A 25,700-nucleotide genomic window follows, 5' to 3' on the forward strand; every position below is an offset into this window, starting at 1 on the left:
GACTAATTTTAAATATCTCTATTTGCGTCGTCAAGGTTCACCTACTTTATTTCTGCTCTCAGTTTTAACTGACAACTTCTAATGAATGGTAAATGATCTGCTTCAATTCGAGAGTTGGTTAACGTATTTTAACGTGTTGTCTGTCAGTCACAGTAACTTATATGCCCCACATCAGAACGTTCTCACGTTGTTCAGTGGAGTTTCCTCCTATCCCAAAGTTTTGGAAGTATGGATTCATTTGTCGAAATAGGTTGGATAACTCTTGTAGCTATAAGATTTGGATACAAATTTCATTTGATCTTTTTGAACAGCGTATATTATTTGCCTCTCCTGAATAATAAAAATAAACTTGACCGTAACTATACTCGTTGAATAAGTTACATAAACACTAATTCCTTCACTTATGTTTTGTCTAATATTGAAACTTAAACTTTTAATAGCAAATGAGTTTTTGGAACTTCTTAATTTTTACTTGAAATGTCTGGAATGTGTTGGTGAATTCAGTCAAACCAGGCCTCTCATTTACTACTCTCCTCATACGCATAAGATATCATATTACTAATTGTCTCATCCTCCCGTTTTCAATATTTCTTCTTTGAACATAAGGCATTTTCTATTCTTCCAACAACATTGTTTAACTGTTTTACCTACTGAATATTACAAACATTAATATTTACTCCCAAAAAGCTAATAAGTTACGTTTTATAAACAGCTGTTTTTTGTTTTTAAAATTGTTCTATGCATTTCTTATGGAGAAAACCCGACCTTTGAGAGAGCCCTACGCCCTTAGGAGTAGGAATTTAAAAATTATAAAACCTTATTGCAAAACTACATATTGAGACGAATCTTTTGACACCTTAAACGTTGAAATTGGTCCACTAATAAGGGAGGAGTTGCGTTAACAAAAAACGGCTTCACGTATTATATATATAGATAGATACTTTGTAAAATTACCAAAAACAAGTATGTTTTAGCGAATTTCCCTATAGGGAAGTAGCTATTACCGTAGGTCTCATGGTAAGACCTAAGCCCGGGACCGATTTACTTTTTCATTTTGATGTCCCCAGAGGCCAAAAACACCATTCGTTCAAATTTTTATATATCTATATATAGAGATATATATATATATATATGTGTCCATCCGCACGATAACTTGAGTAATTTTTGTCCGATTTTTATAAAATTTGGTTTGAAGGTGTAAGGCGGGATAAACTTGAATGAGTTCGCGAACCAGCATGATCGGACTATGGGAACGGGGGTTTATGGGGGGTTTTATGGGGTAAAAATAGGTTTTTCCCATTTTTGCCGCTAAAAACACAAAATTTCACAATTTCTTTTTAAACCACTTTGTAGAGCTTAAAAAAACAAATAATTTAGTATATTGAAGCGTTATTATGCGCCTAATTGTTACGGAGAAAATTTAAAAAAAATGTAATTTTAAAATTCCCATGTTATTCTTATGGAGAATAAGTCAACTGTTGTAGTTTGCTTGTTTATGAACATATTTTGATCGATTTTGAAAATACTTTTATTTCTTACTAAACTATTATCATTTTATAAAAAAATCTTTTTTACCCTCCCTGTTGCAGCAAACCTAAGGTACTTGTTAAACTAATTCTATTTAAATAGAAAATAAATGTGCTATTTTTATGGAGGCATTTTAGTGTAAATCCAATCAGGTCAATGGAAATTCGCTTAGTCTGCAGGTTTGCTGCGGCGGGGGTATTTTACTGTACTACATCAGAAAACAAATTAGTTAAAGGATTTAACTTACAGTATTTCAATTTAGCTTTGTTTGGTAGTACTGTATTATCTTATTTGTGGCACATTTGTATTTAAATACTGTACTAATAGTTTTGGGTGCTCTTAACATCCACTAGGAAAATTCTGAATAAAGTCATGACATTATTGTGATTGTTAGCATGTATCGTTCTGTACCAAAAGTGCCGCAAATGCACTTTCATTATTCCCTTTACTTTTCCTTTGTTTACCTTTTTGTGTAGCTTAAACAATCTGCAGTCAAACCCCTCTAAAATTACTTTTAGGTTATTGCTAAGCTTGTTTCTAATAGTTTTTATTTGTGTAGTTAGAACTAATAGTAAGACTTTTCCTATTTTTCAATAAATTATCGTTTTAAACTGAATGTGGAGGTTTTTTATTTATGATGCCCGTAAGCGCTTTTTATCTTTTACCCTACAGGGATCCAGAGGTAGTTTAAGTAGCCGATTGAAATGGGTAATTAGAAGTGAGGATGAAAATATACTGAAGAGAATTAGGTACAAATAGACAACCACGAGACACTTGCCCGCTGGGAAGACCAAAGTCGTAGTCTTAATTATCCTTTTCACTGTACAGGATTCTTCGAGCATGGCCATACTTTTGTTGCCCCCACTAAACATTAATTTTAATTATCTGGGTAGCCGAGTGGTTATAGTGATTGCTTTCAAATCTGAAGGTCGCTGGTTCGAATCCAAGTGCGATCGTTTTCATACTCAGATGCCATTTGTCATTAGGCTATGAGTTAATGATGCAATCTAAATAAAGGTCGACGTTAGATAGTAACAAGACCAGGGTTTGGACTGTTCACTGGTGTAGCAACTACAGTACCTACATACACAATTTATTGGGTAGTTGTTACACAGCAAAGAACAAATTGAAACTTGTTCTTTGGGTGGGGATTGTTTGAAATATGAAAATTCTAAAACAAGAGTGTCTTGACAATCTTAAAAACCCTCAAATAACAATTTTACACACTAGATCAGAAGATATAACAAATGAGTTTGTCAATGATTCCAGTTTTTGCAAAATGAGTAATTTTTAATAGGAACCGGGGCGTCATTTGGGGGGGGGGGGGGCAAGCTGGTTCCTGGGCTAGAAGAAAAGATATGTTGTACTAGCTAATAAACAAATATTTTCTTCTATCAAATCCTAAAAAGCACGGCAGACAAAAATCTGCCTATTCTTGTACAGTAATTTGAAACAAAAATATTTTTTTTAGTGTCTCAGTAGCACATTTTGAGTTTACATAAATTAGTAGTTTTGTTATTCATTTACTTTTCTGTTTGGTTCTGTACAATCAACCACTTACTTCAAGTTTATATATACATAAACATGCAGATTTGTTTAGAAGCATTGCTTTTTCATTTAATTTTATGAATTATTCAAGCATTAAAATTGTACATGTGCATTGCATCAATTATACGTAATTTATTTTGAACATTGTAGACTATCAGTGTAATATAGTTAAATAGAACCTTTTGCACTTTTGTGTCAAATTATTTTATTAATAATAAATTTGATTTGCTTTTAAGTACCTACTTAAATAATATTTAAAAACCAAACTGTTATAAGCTAAAGCTATAGGCTATGAATACGACACTGTAATCATGGCTATAGGTCTAAATGTTCTACAAGAGAAATAGGTCATGAATCTAATAACAAACATAATATTAATACATCATGGAACTATTGATCACATTTCTTAGATGGACTAACTTACAATGCAACATATTATTATGTTTCTGTCTGTTGTCAATAATATTGTTAATTTCATTAATTTTCTGCCTGAATTTAAATCAATTTTATTCATATTTTTTTTTAAGTGTTTTTGAGCATTAAAATAAGCTTAAACCCCTCTTTTTGTTTCAAAACTGCAACATTTTCCGGTGGAGGACCCCCCCTTTTACTGGGGGGTATTCTATACTCCCCATACCCCCGGTGTTTGCCCCCCCCCAAGGAACACGTCATAAAAAACCAATTTATATTTTCTACGATTGTACCATTAAAAAAAAATACATAAGTTAGGCATACAAAAATACCCAGGGCCGTAGCCAGCTTTAGCAAGCCTCGGTAAAGATATTAGGCCGGACCCCCCCTCCACCACACCTTCCATAAGTATACATAACATATACTTCATAGTATATGTTTGGTGGGGCCCAGCCCGCGAGCCCCGGCAAAACTGTATGGAAGTGGGAAACCCATTCTGAGTACGGCCCTGAAAATACCTGTTGAGTAGCGACAGTGAAGAGGACAAAAGTACCCATTTTAGTCCGAGCTGTGACACCATTGGCATTTTTAAGGAATTGTTTGAAAACTCTATGATTAAGGAATGATCCAAACGGATTGATTAGTAATCGGGGGATGTATAATCAATGGTTTAATTACTTAGTATATTGCCTTATTAATACCTTTTCTGTTCTTTTCTTTTTATTTATACCTTTTCTTTTTTGCCATTTTAACTTCTAACTTTAGAGCAACTAGTTTTTACAGTAGTAGAATATTTTCATGATATATTATTTTATTTTTCTTTTAGTCTGTGATAAAGCTTCCGGTGGAGAAGAGTTCATAAGAAAGATTCCCAATCCCATCATTCCTTCATTCGATAACGCTCATTTTTTTCTTCTTCTTTCTCTCCTTCGTCGTCGGTCTTTTCTTTTCTTCTAGACTAGAACTCGTGACGTGACTGACGTGAGACTCGTGAGTCGTGGCGTCTACAGCGTAGGGTTAGGAATAGAATTTATCTCCTTACAACATGTCGTGAGTGTTTTATTTATTATTATACTTATTTTAATTTACAATTTTAGATAGCGGTTAATATTTCTACGCGTATTTCAGCTTCATTTTACTTGTAGTAGATTATTGGTCAACGTGAGCATAACTTGCTAGGTTAGGCCTAGGCTATCTTAGGAGATTCTGGTTTTATTTTTATAATACCCCTATCATCCATAAACCTAAATACATATCACACTACGGCAACTTTCACGGCAGTATTTTCACGCTGATGCCCTACTAATTAGCCCCAATTGGCTACACATGGGTTTTGGGTTCATGGGCTGTGCAAATATAGCCTAGTAACTTATTTTGTGCCCCTTAATACAGTAGGCCTAACTTGACAAGTTGGTTGGCTGCTCTTTCCTGTGGCACACGAAGAGTATGCTCATCAAAGCGCTGTTTATAAATTAGCCTAGGCAGAGTACACATTTCTGGTAACTGGACGAAGATTAATTCTGTTGATAAAATAAAACTAAGTATAAATGCGTCAAATTCCAAAAAAAGATGTACAGTTAGGCCTAACTTAGGCCTACAGAAGAAATGGCACTAGAAGTAAAATCATTGACCAAAAGTAACTAAGTTTTACCTCTGATGGGATCCGAACTAAGTACCTTTTGCTCATCAGCCGGGTACTCTATCCACTACACCAACAACACCGACGGGCAGTACATCGTATCGTGATAATGTGTTCCGGGCCCCCACAACTAACTTAACTTAGTGATGTGACGAGTCGAGTATTTTCTTGACTCGAGTCAAACTTGACTCACTACTATGTCAACTCGAGTCAGACTCAACTCGGTATCATCGTGAAACTTCGGCTTCCGTTGGTCGAGTTCGGGTCGACTCGCAATGAGCCAATATGGTTATAGTTTGGCGAGTCGGCTCAACTTGCATTCAGCCAATAGCGTTAACGTTTCACGAGTCAACCTAGTCAACTCGCTAATTCCTGAGTTCGTAAAGGTTCGGCTTTTGCCGTATGAGTTCGGTTTCTTGACTCGCTTTGAGGTTTTGAGCCAATATAGCGATTAAGTTTTGCGAGTCGGACTCGTCACGTTTCGTGTTGTGAAGCTTTGGCAATCTCCATATGAGTTCATACCAACTCGAGACGTGAATTAGATGACTCGAGTCAACTCAACTCGTCACATCACTAACTTACCTACAACCCGGTGACGTCACCGCTGGACGCCTAATCCACAGATAAATTAATGTTACAGTGAGAGGTTTCTGAGGGTAACCACTGCTGTTTTGCTAGCCGTTAATTGCGCTAGTTTTATAATTCAATCTGGTATAAGTGTCATACTAGGCCTATTTTATCGGTTGTAGGTGTAGGGACTGTCGTGAATGTATTGTAGGGTAACTTGATGTGGTTTAGGCTTGAATTTATTGACATGGAATCAGGCCCACGGTTACTAAACTTATATGACAGGCTACACTGTGGGCCCAAGAGGTACTGTAGTTGTGCCCCCCCCCTCCTCCCTGCCGACATTGACTTGAATTTTAAAACAAAAATAGGCAATTTACAAGAATTGTTAGGCATAGCCTAACTTAATGTGTTTACTTTTGATTGTTATTAAAATTACACGCATATAGGTAACCTAAGTAACTTAAAACTTGGTATAAAGTAAAAACGTAATCCATCAATCAAATATTTGAACTTTTACTTACATATACATTTATATCCAAAGGTAGCCTATATAAAAGCTTTAAAAGTTTGCATAGAAAAATTCGGAAATTAAGTTATGCCATTTATTAGTCAAAGGTTATGCGTATTAAGGTGACCATGGGAACCTATAGGATAAGTCAAACATTCTTTCACTGTCTTTTAAGGTTTTTTTGCTGCTCTCTTTCTAAAATTCACTGCCACTTGGTTTTTTGCTTATTTTGCATGAAAAGGGTGTGATTTTACAATGTTAATCCTCGAGCTGACGGTCTATTTATGCTGTGGTGGCAATGGCAAGGGTTTTTTAGGGTCACGCAACATTTTTTTTAACACATTTTTAAAAATGAGCCCGTCGAGGGATAAACAAAACTTGTTGAACGTAAATAAAATTATAAGCAATATAACATGGCAGTAACTTTATTCACTAACCAATTTATAATTTGTTTCTCATCCGATTTGATTAAAGGAACTCACATTTGTGAGTGATGAAGAAATTACATAAAAAATTAGGTAATATGAAAGGTTACCTACCTAAGTTTTTTAATTGCTCAGAATTGTGATGTGTTAGTTGGTTTAACTTAAGTTACATGGTGGAAAAAAACCTGGGACACCATTAATGCAGAGATGGAATCACAAATCTTAGCATAAAGTTACTGGAAATTAAGTTAAAGTAATGTTAACACATTATTCAGTGGTAGCCTACGCTAAGTTTCCTCCTCAGGGTGATGGCCCATCAGTAGTCAGAAGACAATCTTACAAGGATAGGTTGATACCTAAAATTAAAGATCTTTGTTAGTAAAACTACATAACTTAGGCCTACGTCTATGTCTAATGGTCTATTGTCTGTGGTAAAGTACAATGCTGCAATCCCAAACTGACAACCGAGTCTAAAATGGCAGCCGTTCAAAGATTAAGTTAGAATTTTTCTTTAACCTAATTTCCTTCTGACTCCTTGTGTGCTGGCTCCCGGAGGAGATAACGTTTCCCTGAATAATGTTAAAAAATGTCCTTTATGCCTAGGTAGTCACTTTGTACCAAGTTTCGTAAGTTTTATCTTTATTATTCTTTGAAGTTTAGAACTGTCCCAGGGCTTTTTTCCACCTTGTTGGCCTATAGCTTGGAATAAGTTATAATTCTCTTTGATACCCGGGAATTCCGATCACTCTAAATAAAAAAGTACTTGGAAATAAAATGACTCGTAGTTATGGGATGATTCCTTCCCTAAATGACTCTGGCTGTATTCCGTAGCTCAAGTGTCATTCCTTGTTTTCTCTTTGCTTAACTTAAGTAGGGTGCAGCTTGTGACTTATAAGCTGGCATTTGGCCGATTGCTACTAGTACCTATTTCAAAAACATATCCCGTCATGCAGGTTGCATCAACTGTCCTCGCGACCCATATGAAGGCGCTCAAGTACTTAAAACAAGGGGAGTGAACCCTGTGAGGCAGCGGAAATGTTTGCAGTCCGGTCTTTTCTCTACCTCCACCCGCCTACACTGCCGCGCTAGGCCAAGTGCCAGCTTAGATGTCACAATCTGTAATTTTAGCAAAGCCCATCTCATCTAGTTTGTTGCTCTTAAATTTATGTTAAAGCCTACCTTCTTATTAAAGTTGATTACTAACCTAACAGTTCCACATTGGGATATTTTACTTTTGAATTAATCAAAAACTAGGCTACTCAAGGTCATTTTAGGAGTTAAAAATAATAGGCTAGCACGCTTTCTCCTAATCCTGTGTCTTTATCTCAAAAAGTTTGCCAGCCTGTGATTTCAAAAGATTATAACTGCCAATGAATTTTGCTGATCGTGAATTTTCTATGCCAGGTCCAAAGTTTCCCGTGACACTCTCTACGATTGTGTCAATGCAGTCCTCACCAACTCGCAGGAGAAGAAGAGGCATTTCCTGGAAACGGTTGAGATACAAATCGGTCTGAAGAACTACGACCCCACAAAGGACAAGCGTTTTTCTGGCACTGTCAAGTATGTTCTTGATTTTCTACCTAAGCACTGAGATTGGATGTTGAAAGATTGGTACAAATTTGTAGTATTTGATTAGGTTGAACGAATAATTGAAATAATTTCGAAAACATCTTAGCTCGTTGCACCATAGATCGGTGGTTGGATTGAAATGATGGAGATTTTAATATCTCTTGCAACAGAGTAACCCAGTAACATCCAGTCTCGGTGCTCTAGGGAGCTGGGCCTCACCCGGCGGACCCTCACCCAGGGTCTTAAATATTGGGGAGGGAATGGCAACATTCCCGCTAGATAAGTATTGTCCTTCCCGGGTCTCTGTGGTGAGTAAGCTCATATTAATTGTTGAATTCTATTTTTCGTTTGTAAATAGTTGTTTTATAAAATAAATAAGATGAGTAACTTTTTATTTGTTGATGAGTGTGGTAGGGAATTGGACGAAAGTGAAATTGCTAAACTTATTGCATGTGACAGTGACTCAGACAGTGATTGTTATTTATTTGAAGAAAGGCTTGAGAGTGATGATGAATTGGAAATAAACAATGAACACGTAAGTGAAGCATGCAATAGTATAAGTATTGCTGACTGTGAACCTCAAGATTTAGCTGATAATGGTGTGACAGAGCATGCTAGCCCTAGGCCTGTTATAAATAGTGATTGTTTGCATGACCTGCATGTTAGGCCTAAGCCTGTAAATAATGATTGTTTGCATGACCAGCCCTCCTGTAGTTATGCCCGACCTATGTCCCCTCAAAATGTGCCTCATAGGCCTAGTCCTGTGTCCTATGAACAGCAAAGTTCTGATGATGAAAACCCTGTTGGATTTATGGAAAAAATTTACCGAGGTAGGGTAATTGCACCTGCACTATCTCCTACACCCAGTGAGGAGGCTGAGGCTGATGACCTAGTTTTATTGAAACCATTCCTTGTCAAGTAGCCTACCTGAGTATAGTAGAGGTGCAACTATTGGTAGATCAAGGGGAAGACAAAGAGGTAGGCCTAAAGGAAAAAATCCTAGTTTAGTGCTACCTAAGGCTACTAAACGGTCTAAGGGCCAACCTAAAACAGCTAAGAAAAAGAACAAACAAAGTTGGAAATGGACCAAAACCATAGAAGACAATAGTATTTTCAAAATACCTTTTACAGGCTGTCCTGGTGTCAGGGCAAGCTTAGCAAGAAATTTAGGTCCTTCTCCATCTGAAGTTGAAGTATTCAACACGTTTGGCGAGGATGATTTTTGGCAACATGTTGCTACAGAAACGAACAAATACGCCGAAGAGACAATTGAAAAAAATAATGCAAGTGGTAAAGATAAACAGTTACTCTCTGAATGGTTTGAAACAACTCCTGATGAAATGGCATGTTTTTACAGTCTGTGTGTTTTGATGTCACTTGTGAAGAAAAGGACCATTCAATCGTATTGGGCCCCTACTGCTACTACTGAGACTCCGTTTTTTCAAAAAGTTATGCCTTTTCGTAGGTTTTTGCTCTTATCAACAATGTTCCACATTTGTGATAATAAAAATAAGCCTCAGAATGACAAACTGTGGAAACTGAGGTATGTCATTGATTACATGAATCAAAAGTTTTCACGGTTATATTTGGCCGATGAAAACATTGCAGTAGATGAAAGCTTGATGAAATTTCGTGGGAGGTTGGGGTATGTGCAATTCAACCCCAAGAAAAGAGCCAGGGTCAATCAGCAAACTTCCCATGTCAATCAGTATTTTAAGGCAGAACAGTAAGATATTTTTAACTTTTATAGTCAAAAATTTTTAAAAATGGCAAAAATAAAATTTTTTTTACAATTTTTTTTGTATTATATGAAATAAAAAAATAATAAAAATACTTTTAACCAATAAAATGTTTGTTTTTTTAAATCTAAATTCAATTCTGATTAGAAAAATAACAGTATTTGATATACAAATACAAAATTCTGAGTGCAGGTAAAAATATTGTAAATTGTGTAAAATTACATGGAAATAATTCATTTTTTTGGCCCGGTTAGGTGTAAAAATAAGTTTAAGCGAAGGGGTTAATTTATGTTCTGAAAATGGATGATGGATCTATATGGAGACGGCATGTCAATCACATGTTACCGACCAAATTCAAGGGGGAGGATTGATGTGTACATTCCAAAACTACTGGCTATAAGTGGTTCATAAACATCTGTTCTTATTTTATTATTGTTTATATGATGATTTAGTTACATAATAGAATTGTGATTAAATAAAGTATAAATTGAGTTACTACATTTAAATGTTACATTATTAAAATATCTAACAGTATTAAAAAAAAAACTTGTCACATCCAAAACGGTTTTCGCCTTATTATGGTTTATAAATGTGGGTGGTTTCTCAACTGATCTAATTATTGTTTAGGCTGAAGAACATTCCCCGGCCCAAGATGCAGGTGTGTGTTCTCGGGGACCAACAGCATTGTGACGAGGCCAAGGCTAACAATGTCCCTTACATGGACGTTGAGGCTTTGAAGAAGCTCAACAAGAACAAGAAACTGGTCAAGAAATTGGGTAAGCAATCTCAACGATTTCTGGATAGTTTGTTTATTTTGTTATCAAAGTCATTACCAAATTGCATAACTATATTTCATCACTAGGGCGCAAAGTGACTCTTTTTGACCCGTGCTCAAGTTTTACGAGCAAGTCAAAGCTGAGATTGAAAAATTAGCGAGGGTTGAAAAGACACGTTTGGCCTGTGTGATAAACTATATTTTGTCAAACTGCAACAACAACTTTGTTTATTGAACTAAATTAGAAATCAAAATACTTTATATGTAAATATAACTTCTCAAAACGACTTCCAGCTTGTTTTCGATATTGCTATTGCAAATAAGCAGCTGTTCAGTTAAAGATTTGATAATTTTGTCTATTACGATTGTCTTACTGTACATTGTATGATCAACACTGTACATTTACTGTATTATACTATTGGTTCAATTGTACTGATTTATCAGCTGAGTAACTAAAAACGAACCCTTAATAATTAACAACTCTTGCATGAACAATTTGAATCATCTGTAAGCTAACAACATGTTCTGTACTCAAGGATTCAATCTCAGAACTAGCTTAGCTTTTCTATGGTTTTGTCAAAGTTAACGTTTGTTTGCAGCTAAGAAATACGATGCGTTCCTGGCGAGTGACGCTCTGATCAAGCAGATCCCTCGTCTGTTGGGTCCCGGTCTGAACAAGGCTGGTAAGTTCCCTGGTCTGCTATCTCACCAGGAGTCCATGGTACAGAAGATCGATGAAGTCAAGGCCACCATCAAGTTCCAGATGAAGAAGGTTCGTTTCATTTTATACATTTTATGTACCTTTGGATTTTAAAGAGATTCCAAGTGGATGGTTGGTAATTGTTTTGAAGAGAGGAAGTGTTAAGCTAGCTTACCTTAAAATACGGAGGCTAAAGGTCGATCCACACATATCAAGTCACAGGCCAGTCACGTCAAAGCCAATAATGGATTTTCCATTGTGCTATCTACACTCATCCAGCGCAGGTCTCTCAGTTGCCCTGCCGGCGTTCGTCAATCAATTTCAGATTTCTTCCCACCGATATTTTTGGATTGTTCATTGTTCGAAAGCCTGACGGACGTGTTTGAGGTTATAAAATAGTGTTGTTGTTATTTAAATAATTTTGTTTATATTTTGAGTAACAAGATGGAGGATGGACATTTGATAGAATATTGTGTTTAAATTTAAAATTCTTTACTGTAACATCACTCACTGTCAATATTACTAATATTGACGGAAGACTAACTGAAACCAGATGACCATCGAAGTATATAACACAACTGGAACACCGGGTAGATAGGAGATTTGGGATAAAAAGCGCGCCGTTTCAGCAACCTTCCCCCACCACAAAGGGGGACTCGACGCAGATATGTCAGTTCCTCAAGCCTTGCATGCGGTTGTTAATACGCTCCTGGCCGTGCATAAAATAGATTGACTGCAATTAAAGTTATATATTCGGAATCTGCATTAACTGCAGAATCTGACGGTATAAATATAATCTTATTTAAATCGTAATTTGAATTTTAACAACTAAAAGTTTTAAACAAATATCACATCTTGACATGAAAAAGTTACTAAGCGAGGATTTTTTCTATTTTTTGGTCAGAAGCAAACTTTAAGCGACAAAATTGTAGCTAATGAGATGATCTTCAGGATATAACCAAGCAAATTCAAATAAAATTTTCTAGTCGTGTGTAATAGAGTAATTAGTAACGCAAAGAGGTTCTTTATAAATCGCACCGCGGGCCGTCCTCCCTGGTTCCGCTTATCTTTTCGTTTGCGGTACTCCCAGAAACGTTTTGAGTACAATCAATAGTTATACTAAAAACATTTTTATTACAGGTAACGGTAACACATAAGTACATATGTGTTACAACTGTGAACTGTGTTACAACTAAACTGAGTTACAACTAACCCCCTTTATTTAGTTTTATTTAGACATTTTGAGGGCCAAAAATGGAAAAATGAGTGTAGGTAGGTCTACACTTAGCTAAAAACTTCAATGAGAAAAACCAATAAATTACAACAGGTTACATACCTTGACATCCACAATTCCTCAGTCAAACTTCCATTAACTAGTTTTGACTACCAAGTAGTAATTTTCAAAACAGGACGTTAAATTTCATTCATAGAATGTCGTCAATTTAAAAAAAAATATTAATCACAATATTCTACTCATAACTTGGTAGACATTTAACATAGTTTGCCGGCCGTCACACGTCACTGAACTAGTCAACGGAAGTTCAACTGAGTAATTGTGGATTTCCAAGGTATGTAGCTTGTTTTAAAATTGATTACTAATTTCCAGAAGGCTTCAACATGAGTAAAAATTTTAAATAACTAAAAAACTATTTTATATTAAAATGTACTAACATATAGATTGTTTGTGTAGGTGTTGTGTCTGTCGGTGGCCGTGGGTCACGTAGGGATGACTCCGGACGAGCTTGTGCAGAACGTCCACTTGTCCGTCAACTTCCTCGTCTCTCTGCTGAAGAAGCACTGGCAGAACGTCAGGTCCCTACACATCAAGTCATCAATGGGGCCTCCCCAGCGATTGTACTAATCAATAAATGTTTTATGTTATTGACCTAAGTATTGAACTTTTATTACATATATTTCCTGTTGTGCTTAAACTAAAAAAAAAGAATATGTGGTGCTTGCGTATTAATGTGGGGATTGCTTGTAAGTAAAGTAATGAAAATTGATAAGATTGTTTTGTTTTAAAACTAGACGATAGTCGCCTCTATTGATGGGTTTTGAAACTTTGGTAAGTTAATGTAGATGGATTTTCGCATCACTATTAATAACATGGTTAATAGCCCCATTTTGCAATTTGGTAGCCAGTAAGGGTGTAAAAAGTCATCCAATGTAGCCTGTAAATTTACCCTGGTAATGTAAAATGTACAGAAAAGTTATAATAACATTTATGCCAGGAATTGGGCTACCCTTGATTCAGTTGGATCATTACCTGATCTCTGAATTTTAGTGTTTTGATAAATGGTAAAATATGACTACAACCATGGCCTCCTAATACAAGGCTGTGGCGAAACCAATGGACAAGATGTAAAAAAAGTGGCAGCATACCAGAATTGATCATTGCCTATCAACACAATTCTAGCCATTCTTGGGATAAAATCCATGTACAAAAAATAATGAGATGACTCAAAGAAGAATAAATAGGGTGGGGTTTAAATCCACGTCCCATAAGATAACATGACATACAGGTGACAATAGCTCATTAAATCGTACTTTTTTGATCAACAGCCTCAAACGACCTTTTGAAAAACACATCCATAACATTTTCACCACTATATAACTCTTCAGAAATAATCTTAGACTCTCTCATTACAACAAATGCAAATCCAGATGGAGTATGGTTGTTAGAGTTTATAAAGCATTCAAAATCTGCATAAATAACATATGGAGCTTTAAGTTGATATTTATAGTTTTAAATTGTAATGTATCTTGTTGAGACATTTCCACTCGTTGGGCTTCAAAGTTTTTACAATATGTTGTGTGACATTCTAATATATCATTAGTGTAAAAATGTTGCAAACACAACTTGCAAAAATGCTTCTTATAGTCATATTTTGTAGAGTGGAACATTAACTTGTCAAAATCACGAATTAAACAATAATGTGATTTACGACCTTCTTGTAATAATAATAGATCTATATGAGTATTAAATTTTCTCCATAAGATTAACATTGGAAACAAAAATTGTTATGAAACTCCAGCTGTTGTCAGAAATCAAAAGTGAGAAGAAGAGCATATGTTAATTGTAAACAGTCAATAAGTTTGCTAATTTAACAGTTTGCTGCAAACTTGCTGACTTGGTTGAAATTCGTTTTAAAATAACGCCTGTAATACTCAGCAATTGCTCGATTTCGAGCAACAGGGACACTAGTTTAACATTAAACGGCTACTGTACTTCGTTCCCGCGTAATTTAAAACAGGCTCGGTGATGACAGAAACCCGCAATCAGATGTTCAGTTCGGATTTCAATTCCGCTGTCCCGTTTCTAGACAGACGAAGGTGGGCGGTGACTTAGCTCAGTGGTGACGGTCTGACGGCGGCAAGGTCTCGTCTCATTCTTTCTCTTTCCTCTTCCTTCTTCTTCTTTCTCTCTCTCCGTCTTCGTCTCGTCGGTCTTTTCGTCTAAAACTAAAACTAGAACGCGTGGCGTCTACAGCGTAGGGTTAGGGATAGAATTTATCTCCTTACATCATGTCGTAAGTGTTTTATTTATTATTATACTTATTTTAATTTCCAATTTTAGATAGTGGTTAATATTTCTACGCGCATGTCAGCGTCATTTACTTGTAGTAGGTCATTGGTCAACGTGAGCATAACTTGCTACAATGCTAGGTTAGGCCTATCTTTGGGACGTAGATTCTGGTTTTATTTTTATAATACCACTATCACCCATAAACCTAAATACATATCACACTACGGCAACTTTCACAGCAGTATTTTCACTGTGATGCCCTACTAAGTTAATTAGCCCCAATTGGCTTCACATGGGTTCATGGGCTGTGCAAATATAGCCTAGTATTTTGTGCCCCTCAATACAGTAGGCCTAACTTGACAAGTTGGTTGGCTGCTCTTTCCTGTGGCGCACGAGGAGTGTGCTCATCAAAGCGTTTTTATAAATTAGCCTAGGCAGAGTATACAATACGCTTCCGGTAACTGGACGAAGATTATGCGTCCAGCAGTTACTATCATAACTTAACCCAACCAACCAAACTTGCTGATGATGAAAAAAAACGAATGAAGGTTAAATTCTGTTGATAAAATAAAACTATAAATGCCTCAAATTCCAAAAAAAGATGTACAGTTAGGCCTAGGCCTACAGAAGAAATGGCACTAGAAGTAAAATCTTTGACCAAAAGTAACTAGCCTACCTCTGATGGGATCTGAACTAAGTACCTTTTGCTCATCAGCCGGGTACTCTATCCACTACACCAACAACACCGACGTGCAGTACATCGTATCGTGATAATGTGTTCCGGGCCCCCACAACGAGTGATGTGACGTGTCAAGTGTTTTCTTGGCTCAAGTCAATCTTGACTCATGACCATGCCAACTTGAGTCAGACTTTACTCGGTATCATCGTGAAACTTCGGCTTCCATCGGTGAGTTCGGGTCGACTCGCAATGAGTCAATACTTAGGGTTATAGTTTGGCAAGTCGGCTCAACTCGCATTCAGCCAATAGCGTTAAGTTTCGCGAGTCAACCTAGTCAACTCGTTAATACTCGAGTTCGTAAAGGTTCGGCTTTCTCTGTATGAGTTCGGTTTCTTGACTCAATAGCGTTTAAGTTTTGCGAGTCGGACTCATCACGTTTCGTGTTGGTGCAGCTTTGGCAATCTCTGTACGAGTTCGTACCAACTCGAGTTGTGAATGAGATGACTAAAGTCGGGTCTTGACTCAAGTCAACCCAACTCGTCACATCAGTACCCACAACCAACGTCACTGCTGGACGCCTAATCCACGGTCGGTTACCGGACGTAAATTAATGTTCCAGTGAGAGGTTTCTGAGAGTAGCCACTGCCGTTATATGTTTTTTTGCTTGCCGCTTATTGTGCCAGTTTTATAATTCAACCTGGTATAAGTGTCAGACTAGGCCTATGTTATCGGTTGTAGGTGTAGGGACTGTTATGAATGCATTGTAGGGTAACTTGATGTGGTTTAGGCTTGAATTTATTGACATGGAATCAGGCCCACGGTTACTAAACTTATATGAAGGCTACACTGTGGGCCTAAGAGGTACCATAGTTGTGCCCCGCCCCCCTGCCGACATTGATTTGAATTATAAAACGAAAATAGGCAATTTACGAGTTGCACAGGCATCCTCAATATAACAACAATAAAGTCTTGTTATAGCCTAACTTAATGTGTTTACTTTTGATTGTTATCATAATTACACGCATATAGGTAACCTAAGTAACTTAAAACTTGGTAAAGTAAAAATGTAATCCATCAATCAAATATTTGAACTTTTACTTACATATACATTTTTATCCAAAGGTAGCCTACGTAAAAGCTTTAAAAGTTTAAAATGCGGAAATTAAGTTAGGTACCTATGCCATTTAATAGTCAAAGGTTATGCGTATTAAGGTGACCATGGGAACCTATAAGTCAAACGTTCATTCACTGTCTAAAGGTTTTTTTGCTGCTCTCTTGTTAAAATTCACTGCCACTTAATTTTTTGCTTATTGTGCATGAAAAGGGTGTGATTTTACAATGTTAATCCTCGAGCTGGTGGTCTTTTTATGCTGTGGTGGCAATGGCAAGGGTTTTTTATGGGTCACGTAACATTTTTTACTACGCATTTTTATGCAGTAAATAAGTTTGTAAATGTATCATATTATATAAAAAAAATTGAAAAAAATAATAAAAAAAATAAAACAAATAATAAAAATGATAATAAATAAAATTTTAGGTATGAAATTTTAATTTTCCAAAAAAAATTGTTTTGTATAGGTATTTACTAAGCGGAATTCTTTCTGTAGCCTATTTATATGCATATATAGGCCTATTCCGTATTATATCACAAATCAATGAACTCAAAATATTTTTCAAAATATAGGCTACAAATTGTGCACAATTTCATGAAAAAAAAAATAATATAGCCTACAATACATGTACCTTGTTTCTAAAAAAAATACATACAACGGTTTTTATCACCATAACCATATACATATTCGTTGTACAACCTACACGAATACTTGAAGCGAAACATTCAGGTCTATCTTCATACAATAAATAATTAATAAAATACTCTAGTTATATTACATACCAATATATTAAATTTTTCAAATTATATTATTTCAAGTTACAGTAGAACTCCGGTTAACTGAAACCTGGGTTAACCGAAACGGTTCCATAAAATAATACAGGGCTAAAATGTAAGTAATAAGTTAGCCTATGTAATGCAAAATGCTTCTGTAACTTCAGTTGTTTAGTTTAAAGTATTATCTAACCCCTTAAAAACCTTTCTGTAGCTGAAATAAAACACTGCAGTTTTATAAAATTGTTTTAAATGAATCTTTCCTACACACAGTGGTAATAAATAGACTATTTATTTTTAGCATATGCCGGGTTAACCGAAAAATTGGTAATCCGAAACGGCTCTCCCCCCTTTATTTCGGTTAACCGGGGTTCTACTGTATATTTCGTAACAACAGACTCCCAGTAATAAGAGACTGTGTCATCATGACAATGTCGTCAGCTGATGCGTTATTTTCATAGAATTTTAATTTTTCCTAAGGCGTCCAAATAGTTTAAATGCACATCAATCGAAAGATTATTCATTTCTGAACTGAAAAATACTATATTAAGTGAGATTTGTTTCATTTTCGTGTAAAAATTAGCAATCTCTGTGACGTTGTAAATGCGCCCGTCGAGGGGTTAAACAAAACTCGTTGAATGTAAATAAAATTATAAGCAATATAACATGGTAGTAACTTTATTCACTAACCAATTCATAATTTGTTTCTCATCCGATTTGATAAAAAGAGCTCACATTTGTGAGTGAAGAAATTACACAAAAAATTAATATGAAAGGTCACCTACCTAAGTTCTTTAATCGCTCAGAATTGTGATCTGTTAGTTGGTTTAACTTAAGTTACATGGTGGAAAGAAACCTGGGACACCAATAATGCAGAGATGGAATCACAAATCTTAGCATAAAGTTACTGGAAATTAAGTTAAAGTAATGTTAACACATTATTCGGTGATAGCCTACGCTAAGTTTCCTCCATTTATTACTTTATTACTTTACGCTAAGTAGTCCATTTATGGTCTATGTCTAATGGTCTATTGTCTGTGGTAAAGTACAATGCTGCAATCCCAAACTGACAACCGAGTCTAAAATGGCAGCCGTTCAAAGATTAAGTTAGAATTTTTCTTTAACCTAATTTCCTTCTGACTCCTTGTGTGCTGGCTCCCGGAGGAGATAACGTTTCCCTGAATAATGTTAAAAATGTCCTTTATGCCTAGTCACTTTGTACCAAGTTTCATAGTCGTAAGTTTTATCTTTTATTATTCTTTGAAGTTTTGAACTGTCCCAGGGCTTTTTCCACCTTGTTGGCCTATAGCTTGGAATAAGTTATAATTCTGTTTGATACCCGGGAATTCCGATCACTCTAAATAAAAAATACTTGGAAATAAAATGACTCGTAGTTATGGGATGATTCCTTCCCTAAATGACTCTGGCTGTATACCGTAGCTCAAGTGTTATTCCTCGTTTTCTCTTTGCTTAACTTAAGTAGGGTGCAACTTGTGACTTATAAGCTGGCATTTGGCCGATTGCTACTAGTACCTATTTCAAAAACATATCCCGTCATGCAGGTTGCATCAACTGTCCTTGCGACCCATATGAAGGCGCTCAATTACTTAAAACAAGGGGAGTGAACCCTGTGAGGCAGCGGAAATGTTTGCAGTCCTGTCTTTTCTCTACCTCCACCCGCCTACACTGCCGCTCTAGGCCAAGTGCCAGCTTAGATGTCACAATCTGTAATGTTAGCAAAGCCCATCTAGTTTGTTGCTCTTAAATTTATGTTAAAGCCTAGTATCTTATTAACGTCGTTTACTAACCTAACAGTTCCACATTGGGATATTTTACTTTTGAATTATTCAAAAACTAGGCTACTCAAGGTCATTTTAGGAGTTAAATAAATAGGCTAGCACGCTTTCTCCTAATCATGTGTCTTTATCTCAAAAAGTTTGCCAGCCTGTGATTTCAAAAGATTATAACTGCCAATGAATTTTGCTGATTGTGAATTTTCTATGCCAGGTCCAAAGTTTCCCGTGACACTCTCTACGAGTGTGTCAATGCAGTCATCACCAACTCGCAGGAGAAGAAGAGGAATTTCCTGGAAACGGTTGAGATACAAATCGGTCTGAAGAACTACGACCCCCAAAAGGACAAGCGTTTTTCTGGCACTGTCAAGTATGTTCTTGATTTTCTACCTAAGCACTGAGACTGGATGTTGAATGGGTACAAATTTTTAGCATTCAATAAGGTTGAACGCCTAATTGAAATAATTAATTTTTGATAACATTTTAGCTTGTTGCACCAAAGATCGGACGGTGTGGTTGGATTGCAACAGAGTAACCCAGTAACATCCAGTCTCAGTGCTCTAGGGAGCTGGGCCTCACCCGGCGGACCCTCACCCAGGGTCTTAAATATTGGGGAGGGAATGGCAACATTCCCGCTAGATAAGTCTTGTCCTTCCCGGGTCTCTGTGGTGAGTAAGCTCATATTAATTGTTGTCCTTTTTTGACTTTTTAATGTAGGTTGTACTCTTAGTACTCAGTCATCTGTATTAAGTAGAAGTTTGGTAGTTATTTAGCGTCAAATAAAATAGTTGAATAACTTAAATATGGTTGAACAAATGTATCAGATAGAGAAATCAGGAAATAATGTGAACAAACCTAGCACAGCTAAATTTAAACAAACCTATCGTATATTGTCAGTTTGAGGTTATGATTTTCTCTTTAGAGATGTTATCATGACAATAATTCTCAAAATTGTGTTTTCAGAGTAAAAAGTTATTGGCAGGCCAGGTACTCTAGATTTTGATTTTGAAACTATTAATAATTGCCTATTTAAATTTCATAGTGTTTCAATTGTTTTGGATATTTACTACCGGTTTAGTGTCAATAGATCAATATTTTATAGATCAATAAACCCAAAGAGTATTTTTGCTTCCAGTTATTATCTAGGGTATTGAAGAAAAACTTGTCACATCCAAAACGGTTTTTGCCTTTTGGTTTATAAACGTGGGTGGTTTCTCAACTGATCTAATTATTGTTTAGGCTGAAGCACATTCCCCGGCCCAAGATGCAGGTGTGTGTCCTTGGGGACCAACAGCATTGTGACGAGGCCAAGGCTAACAATGTCCCTTACATGGACGTTGAGGCTTTGAAGAAGCTCAACAAGAACAAGAAACTGGTCAAGAAATTGGGTAAGCAATCTCAACGATTTCTGGATAGTTTGTTTATTTTGTTATCAAAGTCATTACCAAATTGCAAAACTATATTTCATCACTAGGGCGTAAAGTGACTCTTTTGACCCGTGCTCGAGTTTTACGATCAAGTCAAAGCTGAGATTGAAAAATGGGCGAGGGTTGAAAAGACACGTTTGGCCTGTGTGACAAACTATATTTTGTCATACTGCAACAACAACTTTGTTTATTGAACTAAATTAGAAATCAAAATACTTTATATGTAAAGATAACTTCTCAAAACGACTTCCAGCTTGTTTTCGATATTGCTATTGCAAATAAGCAGCTATTCAGTTAAAGATTTGATAATTTAGTCTATTACTATTGTCTTACTGTACATTGTATGATCAACACTGTACATTTACTGTATTATACTATTGGTTCTATTGTACCAATTTATCAGCTGAGTAACTAAAAACAAACCCTTAATAATTAACAACTCATGCATGAACAATTTAAATCATCTGTAAGCTAACAACATGTTCTGTACTCAAGGATTCAATCTCAGAACTAGCTTAGCTTTGCTATAGTTTTGTCAAAGTTAACGTTTGTTTGCAGCTAAGAAATACGATGCGTTCCTGGCGAGTGACGCTCTGATCAAGCAGATCCCTCGTCTGTTGGGTCCCGGTCTGAACAAGGCTGGTAAGTTCCCTGGTCTGCTATCTCACCAGGAGTCCATGGTACAGAAGATCGATGAAGTCAAGGCCACCATCAAGTTCCAGATGAAGAAGGTTCGTTTCATTTTATACATTTTATGTACCTTTGGATTTTAAAGAGATTCCAAGTGGATGGTTGGTGATTGTTTTGAAGAGAGGAAGTGTTAAGCTAGCTTACCTAAAAATACGGAGGCTAAAGGTCGATCCACACATGTCACAGGCCAGTCACGTCAAAGCCAATAATGGATTTTCCATTGTGCTATCTACACTCATCCAGCGCAGGTCTGTCAGTTGCGCTGCCGGCGTTCGTTAATCAATTTCAGATTTCTTCCCACCGATATTTTTGGATTGTTCATTGTTCGAAAGCCTGACGGACGTGTTTGAGGTTATAAAATAGTGTTGTTGTTATTGAAATAATTTTGTTTATATTTTGAGTAACAAGATGGAGGATGGACATTTGATAGAATATTGTGTTTAAATTTAAAATTCTTACTGTAACATCACTGTAAATATTACCAATATTGACGGAAGACTGACCGAAACCAGATGACGGACAGTAGACTGAGGAATTGCGGATGCAACTGTAACGGAACTCTGACTGTAACGGAACTGTGACTGGACTGGCATTTGGGAATCAACCTTAATGGATGTGGATACATACATAAAAGATCACAAACAACACGGATGTTACTCCTTAGGCCTCTTGAGTAGGTTGTAAACAAGTGTTTGAATCTGTTCAGCCCACTGTTTGAAGAAGGCCTATAACTGGACGTAACATTAGTGTTATTTTTGTGACCTCATATTGTGTACCTATTTATTAGCCCGGGACTATTTCTCCTGGTAAGCTGGACTCTGTTCCTTTTAAATGAAATCTTAAAAGCAACATGGTTTTCCTTGTAATACTGTACCTTATAGTTATTTTTACTTGTAGTAGGCCTAAACCTACTGTTTTATTCTAAGGTTAGCTCAAAATAGTAATAATACTGCTGAGCTAGATTGATTTTCACTATTTCGCGGAGGAGCGAGAGGATTTTGGCAAAATCCCCTTGATCTTAATAGTTAACCTAGGTGGCGTCCCCATCTCAATAATCGATTGATTGATTGATAACTTAATAAATACAAAATTTTATTTTGATACAGGTCCCTTGACAAGAAATTATAACTTATAGTATATCTTTGAGCTTGTTTTTACAAAATAATTTAGAAAGAAATAACAAAATTTAACATTTTGAGGGCCAAAAATGGGGACAAGTATGTCGTAACAAAACAATACACGACGGTGGGAATTTTTTTTACGTGAGAAACAAAAACCCGGGTATTAAAACTGTTCACGGTTGTTTTGATCCCACCAAGGCAAATGTGAAGTTTATTTGACATTTTGAGGGCCAAAAATGGGGAAATGAGTGCATGGAGTAAAACTTCCATTAACTAGTTTTGACTACCAAGTAGTAATTTTCAAAACAGGACGTTAAATTTCATTTATAGAATGTCGTCAATTTTCTTAAAAATATTAATCACAATATTCTACTCATAACTTGGTAGACATTTAACATAGTTTGCCGGCCGTCACACGTCACTGAACTAGTCAACGGAAGTTCGACTGAGTAATTGTGGACTTCCAAGGTATGTAGCTTGTTAAAATTGATTACCAATTTCCAGAAGGCTTCAACATGAGTAAAAATTTTAAATAGGTAACTAAAAAACAATTTCATATTAAAATGTACTAACATATAGATTGTTTGTGTAGGTGTTGTGTCTGTCGGTGGCCGTGGGTCACGTAGGGATGACTCCGGACGAGCTTGTGCAGAACGTCCACTTGTCCGTCAACTTCCTCGTCTCTCTGCTGAAGAAGCACTGGCAGAACGTCAGGTCCCTACACATCAAGTCATCAATGGGGCCTCCCCAGCGATTGTATTAATCAATAAATGTTTTATGTTATTGACCTAAGTATTGAACTTTTATTACATATATTTCCTGTTGTGCTTAAACTAAAAAAAAAAAGAATATGTGGTGCTTGCGTATTAATGTGGGGATTGCTTGTAAGTAAAGTAATGAAAATTGATAAGATTGTTTTGTTTTAAAACTAGACGATAGTCTCCTCTATTGATGGGTTTTGAAACTTTGGTAAGTTAATGTATGGATTTTCGCATCACTATTAATAACATGGTTAATAGCCCCATTTTGCAATTTGGTAGCCAGTAAGAGTGTAAAAAGTCATCCAATGTAGCCTGTAAATTTACCCTGGTAATGTAAAATGTACAGAAAAGTTATAATAACATTTATGCCAGGAATTGGGCTACCCTTGATTCAGTTAAATCATTACCTGATCTCTGAAATTAGTGTTTTGAAGAAAGGTAAAATATGACTACAACCATGGCCTCCTAATACAAGGCTGTGGCGAAACCAATGGACAAGATGTAAAAAAAAGTGGCAGCATACCAGTATTGATCATTGCCTATCAACACAATTCTAGCCATTCTTGGGATAAAATCCATGTACAAAAAATAATGAGATGACTCAAAGAAGAATAAATAGGGTGGGGGTTAAATCCATATCCCAAAAGATGACATGGCATACAGGTGACAAAAACTCATTAAATCGTACTTTTTTTATTTAAATTTATCAACATATTGAAAATGAAACAATAAGAATTGAAAATCTATATCAGTACATTGAAAGCAGAGTCGATATTTTAATAATCCAGTAACCGAGCTTTCGTAAATACACAAATTGCCATTACGACCTCCTCCATCATTGGTTTAGCATTAGCGCGCAGGTCGTTTTCTAAGCGGCCGAACTATAGCTGCTTTGCTTTCAAACAAACAGCTGTTACAACCCAACTTGCGACGCCATTTCCAAGGCCGCGGCCTGCGGTGCCACAACCCAATTACTGTATGAGAACAACTAAACTAATTAACCCTTTCTTTCCCAATAATCTAAATTTGAATCACGATTTTTGAAAGAGCCTGTTGATTCCACTGTTTCCCAATTATCTAAATGTAAGTCATAATTGAGTAGGGAATTTTGTCTTCTTAAGGTTGGCATCACTGAAGTCATCTGTTAGTTGGAACTTTTTTTTTCTAAATACATCAGATTTGGAGGGAAGACACTCCTGTGAGGCATGTGTCAGATCACACTCGACGTTCTGTACCCACGAGCACCTCAGCTTCCACAAGCACAGAAGGACTTTGAACAGTTCCTCGGATAACAGGTATTTGTGTAATAGCTTCACCGTATATCTTTATTGCACCTGTTTCTGTTTAGATAGTTGTTTTTTTCAACAGTTACAGTTGCGAACTGTGCACTGTGATTTTGAAAAGGTGTTTATTCTTTAATCTTTACTGTTTGTTTACTTTTGACTTGAGCTGCTTGAAAAGGTGTTTTATGATTATGAAAATTAACGTTTTGTGAGTGTGCTGAAGCTGATTTGTTATTAGGTATTGACAATTAGCCTAAATGTTTTGCGTGCATGAATTAATTATTAAGATTTAAATGTTTACTTAACTTATATTTTTCGGATTCCTCAAGAGAGAGTGATTGTTAGGTTAGGTTAGGTGTTTGTTTGTGTGTGAATTTGTTAGATTGCAGTTTTGGTAGTGGTAGGTCTAAGTTAGCCTTTTAGGTAAACTTAACTTAGGCATACTCTTATTAATAGATAAGTTATTAATTTAACTTTTTCAAAGGCAATAACTTAGACCTAAACTCCACTGAAAGGCCCAACTAACTTAATCAAATGTAAACCTAGACCTACCACTACCAAAACTCCAATCTAACAAAACAAATTCACACACAAACGCAACTCAACCTAACATTAACAATCACTCTTTCTTGAGGAATCCGAAAAAGATAAGTTAAGTGAACATTTAAAACTTCATAAATAATTCATGCACGCAAAATATTTAATTGTTAATACCTAATAACAAATAATCAGCCTCAGCTCACTCACAACATTTTAATTTTCATAATCACAAAACACTTTTTCAAGCAGCTCAAGTCAAAAATAAACAAACAGTAAAGAATAAACACCTTAAAATCACAATGCACAGTTCGCAACTGCAAACTGCAACTGTTGAAACGAAACAACTATCTAAACAGGTCCAATTAAAGTATACAGTGAAGCTATTACACAAATAGCTGTTATCCTGTGCATGTGGAAGCTGAGGTGCTCGTGGGTACAGAACGTCGAGTGTCAGATCACAAACTTTCACCAATTTTTTTAGGTAAGTTATTTAATTTATTCAGTAATAATAAAAATCATATAGTATAGGTTATAGTTTTAGCATGTTGTCAATCCAGTTTGTTTTGATTGTAAGCTAAGCTGGA

The 25,700-nt window shown here is 36.1% G+C and overlaps 2 protein-coding genes across 2 annotated transcripts; both read left to right on the forward strand.

Annotated features, from left to right (window-relative positions):
• Positions 1 to 4,433: 4,433 nt before the first annotated feature.
• Positions 4,434 to 13,301, forward strand: LOC129005999 (60S ribosomal protein L10a-like). The gene is made up of 5 exons (XM_054435082.1): positions 4,434 to 4,536; positions 8,033 to 8,188; positions 10,564 to 10,712; positions 11,311 to 11,483; positions 13,102 to 13,301. Exons 1-5 carry the CDS (start codon positions 4,532 to 4,534, stop codon positions 13,270 to 13,272), a joined length of 654 nt encoding a protein of 217 aa, XP_054291057.1. The 5' UTR covers positions 4,434 to 4,531; the 3' UTR covers positions 13,273 to 13,301.
• Positions 13,302 to 14,845: 1,544 nt separating this feature from the next.
• Positions 14,846 to 23,324, forward strand: LOC129006000 (60S ribosomal protein L10a). The gene is made up of 5 exons (XM_054435084.1): positions 14,846 to 14,941; positions 19,509 to 19,664; positions 20,534 to 20,682; positions 21,280 to 21,452; positions 23,125 to 23,324. The coding sequence occupies exons 1-5, from the start codon at positions 14,937 to 14,939 to the stop codon at positions 23,293 to 23,295; spliced, it is 654 nt and encodes a 217-aa protein (XP_054291059.1). The 5' UTR covers positions 14,846 to 14,936; the 3' UTR covers positions 23,296 to 23,324.
• The last annotated feature ends 2,376 nt before the right edge of the window (positions 23,325 to 25,700 follow it).

The sequence above is a fragment of the Macrosteles quadrilineatus genome, unplaced genomic scaffold (genome assembly GCF_028750875.1).
Source record: "Macrosteles quadrilineatus isolate MER2022 unplaced genomic scaffold, UCM_ALF_1.0 Scaffold_51__1_contigs__length_872494, whole genome shotgun sequence".
NCBI lineage: Eukaryota > Metazoa > Arthropoda > Insecta > Hemiptera > Cicadellidae > Macrosteles > Macrosteles quadrilineatus.

Coding starts and splice junctions, on each gene's coding strand:
- LOC129005999 (XM_054435082.1), top strand. Junction 10,713..11,310: donor GAAACTGGTCAAGAAATTGG/GTAAGCAATCTC, acceptor GTTTGTTTGCAG/CTAAGAAATACGATGCGTTC. Junction 11,484..13,101: donor TCAAGTTCCAGATGAAGAAG/GTTCGTTTCATT, acceptor TTGTTTGTGTAG/GTGTTGTGTCTGTCGGTGGC.
- LOC129006000 (XM_054435084.1), top strand. Junction 19,665..20,533: donor CGTTTTTCTGGCACTGTCAA/GTATGTTCTTGA, acceptor ATTATTGTTTAG/GCTGAAGCACATTCCCCGGC. Junction 20,683..21,279: donor GAAACTGGTCAAGAAATTGG/GTAAGCAATCTC, acceptor GTTTGTTTGCAG/CTAAGAAATACGATGCGTTC.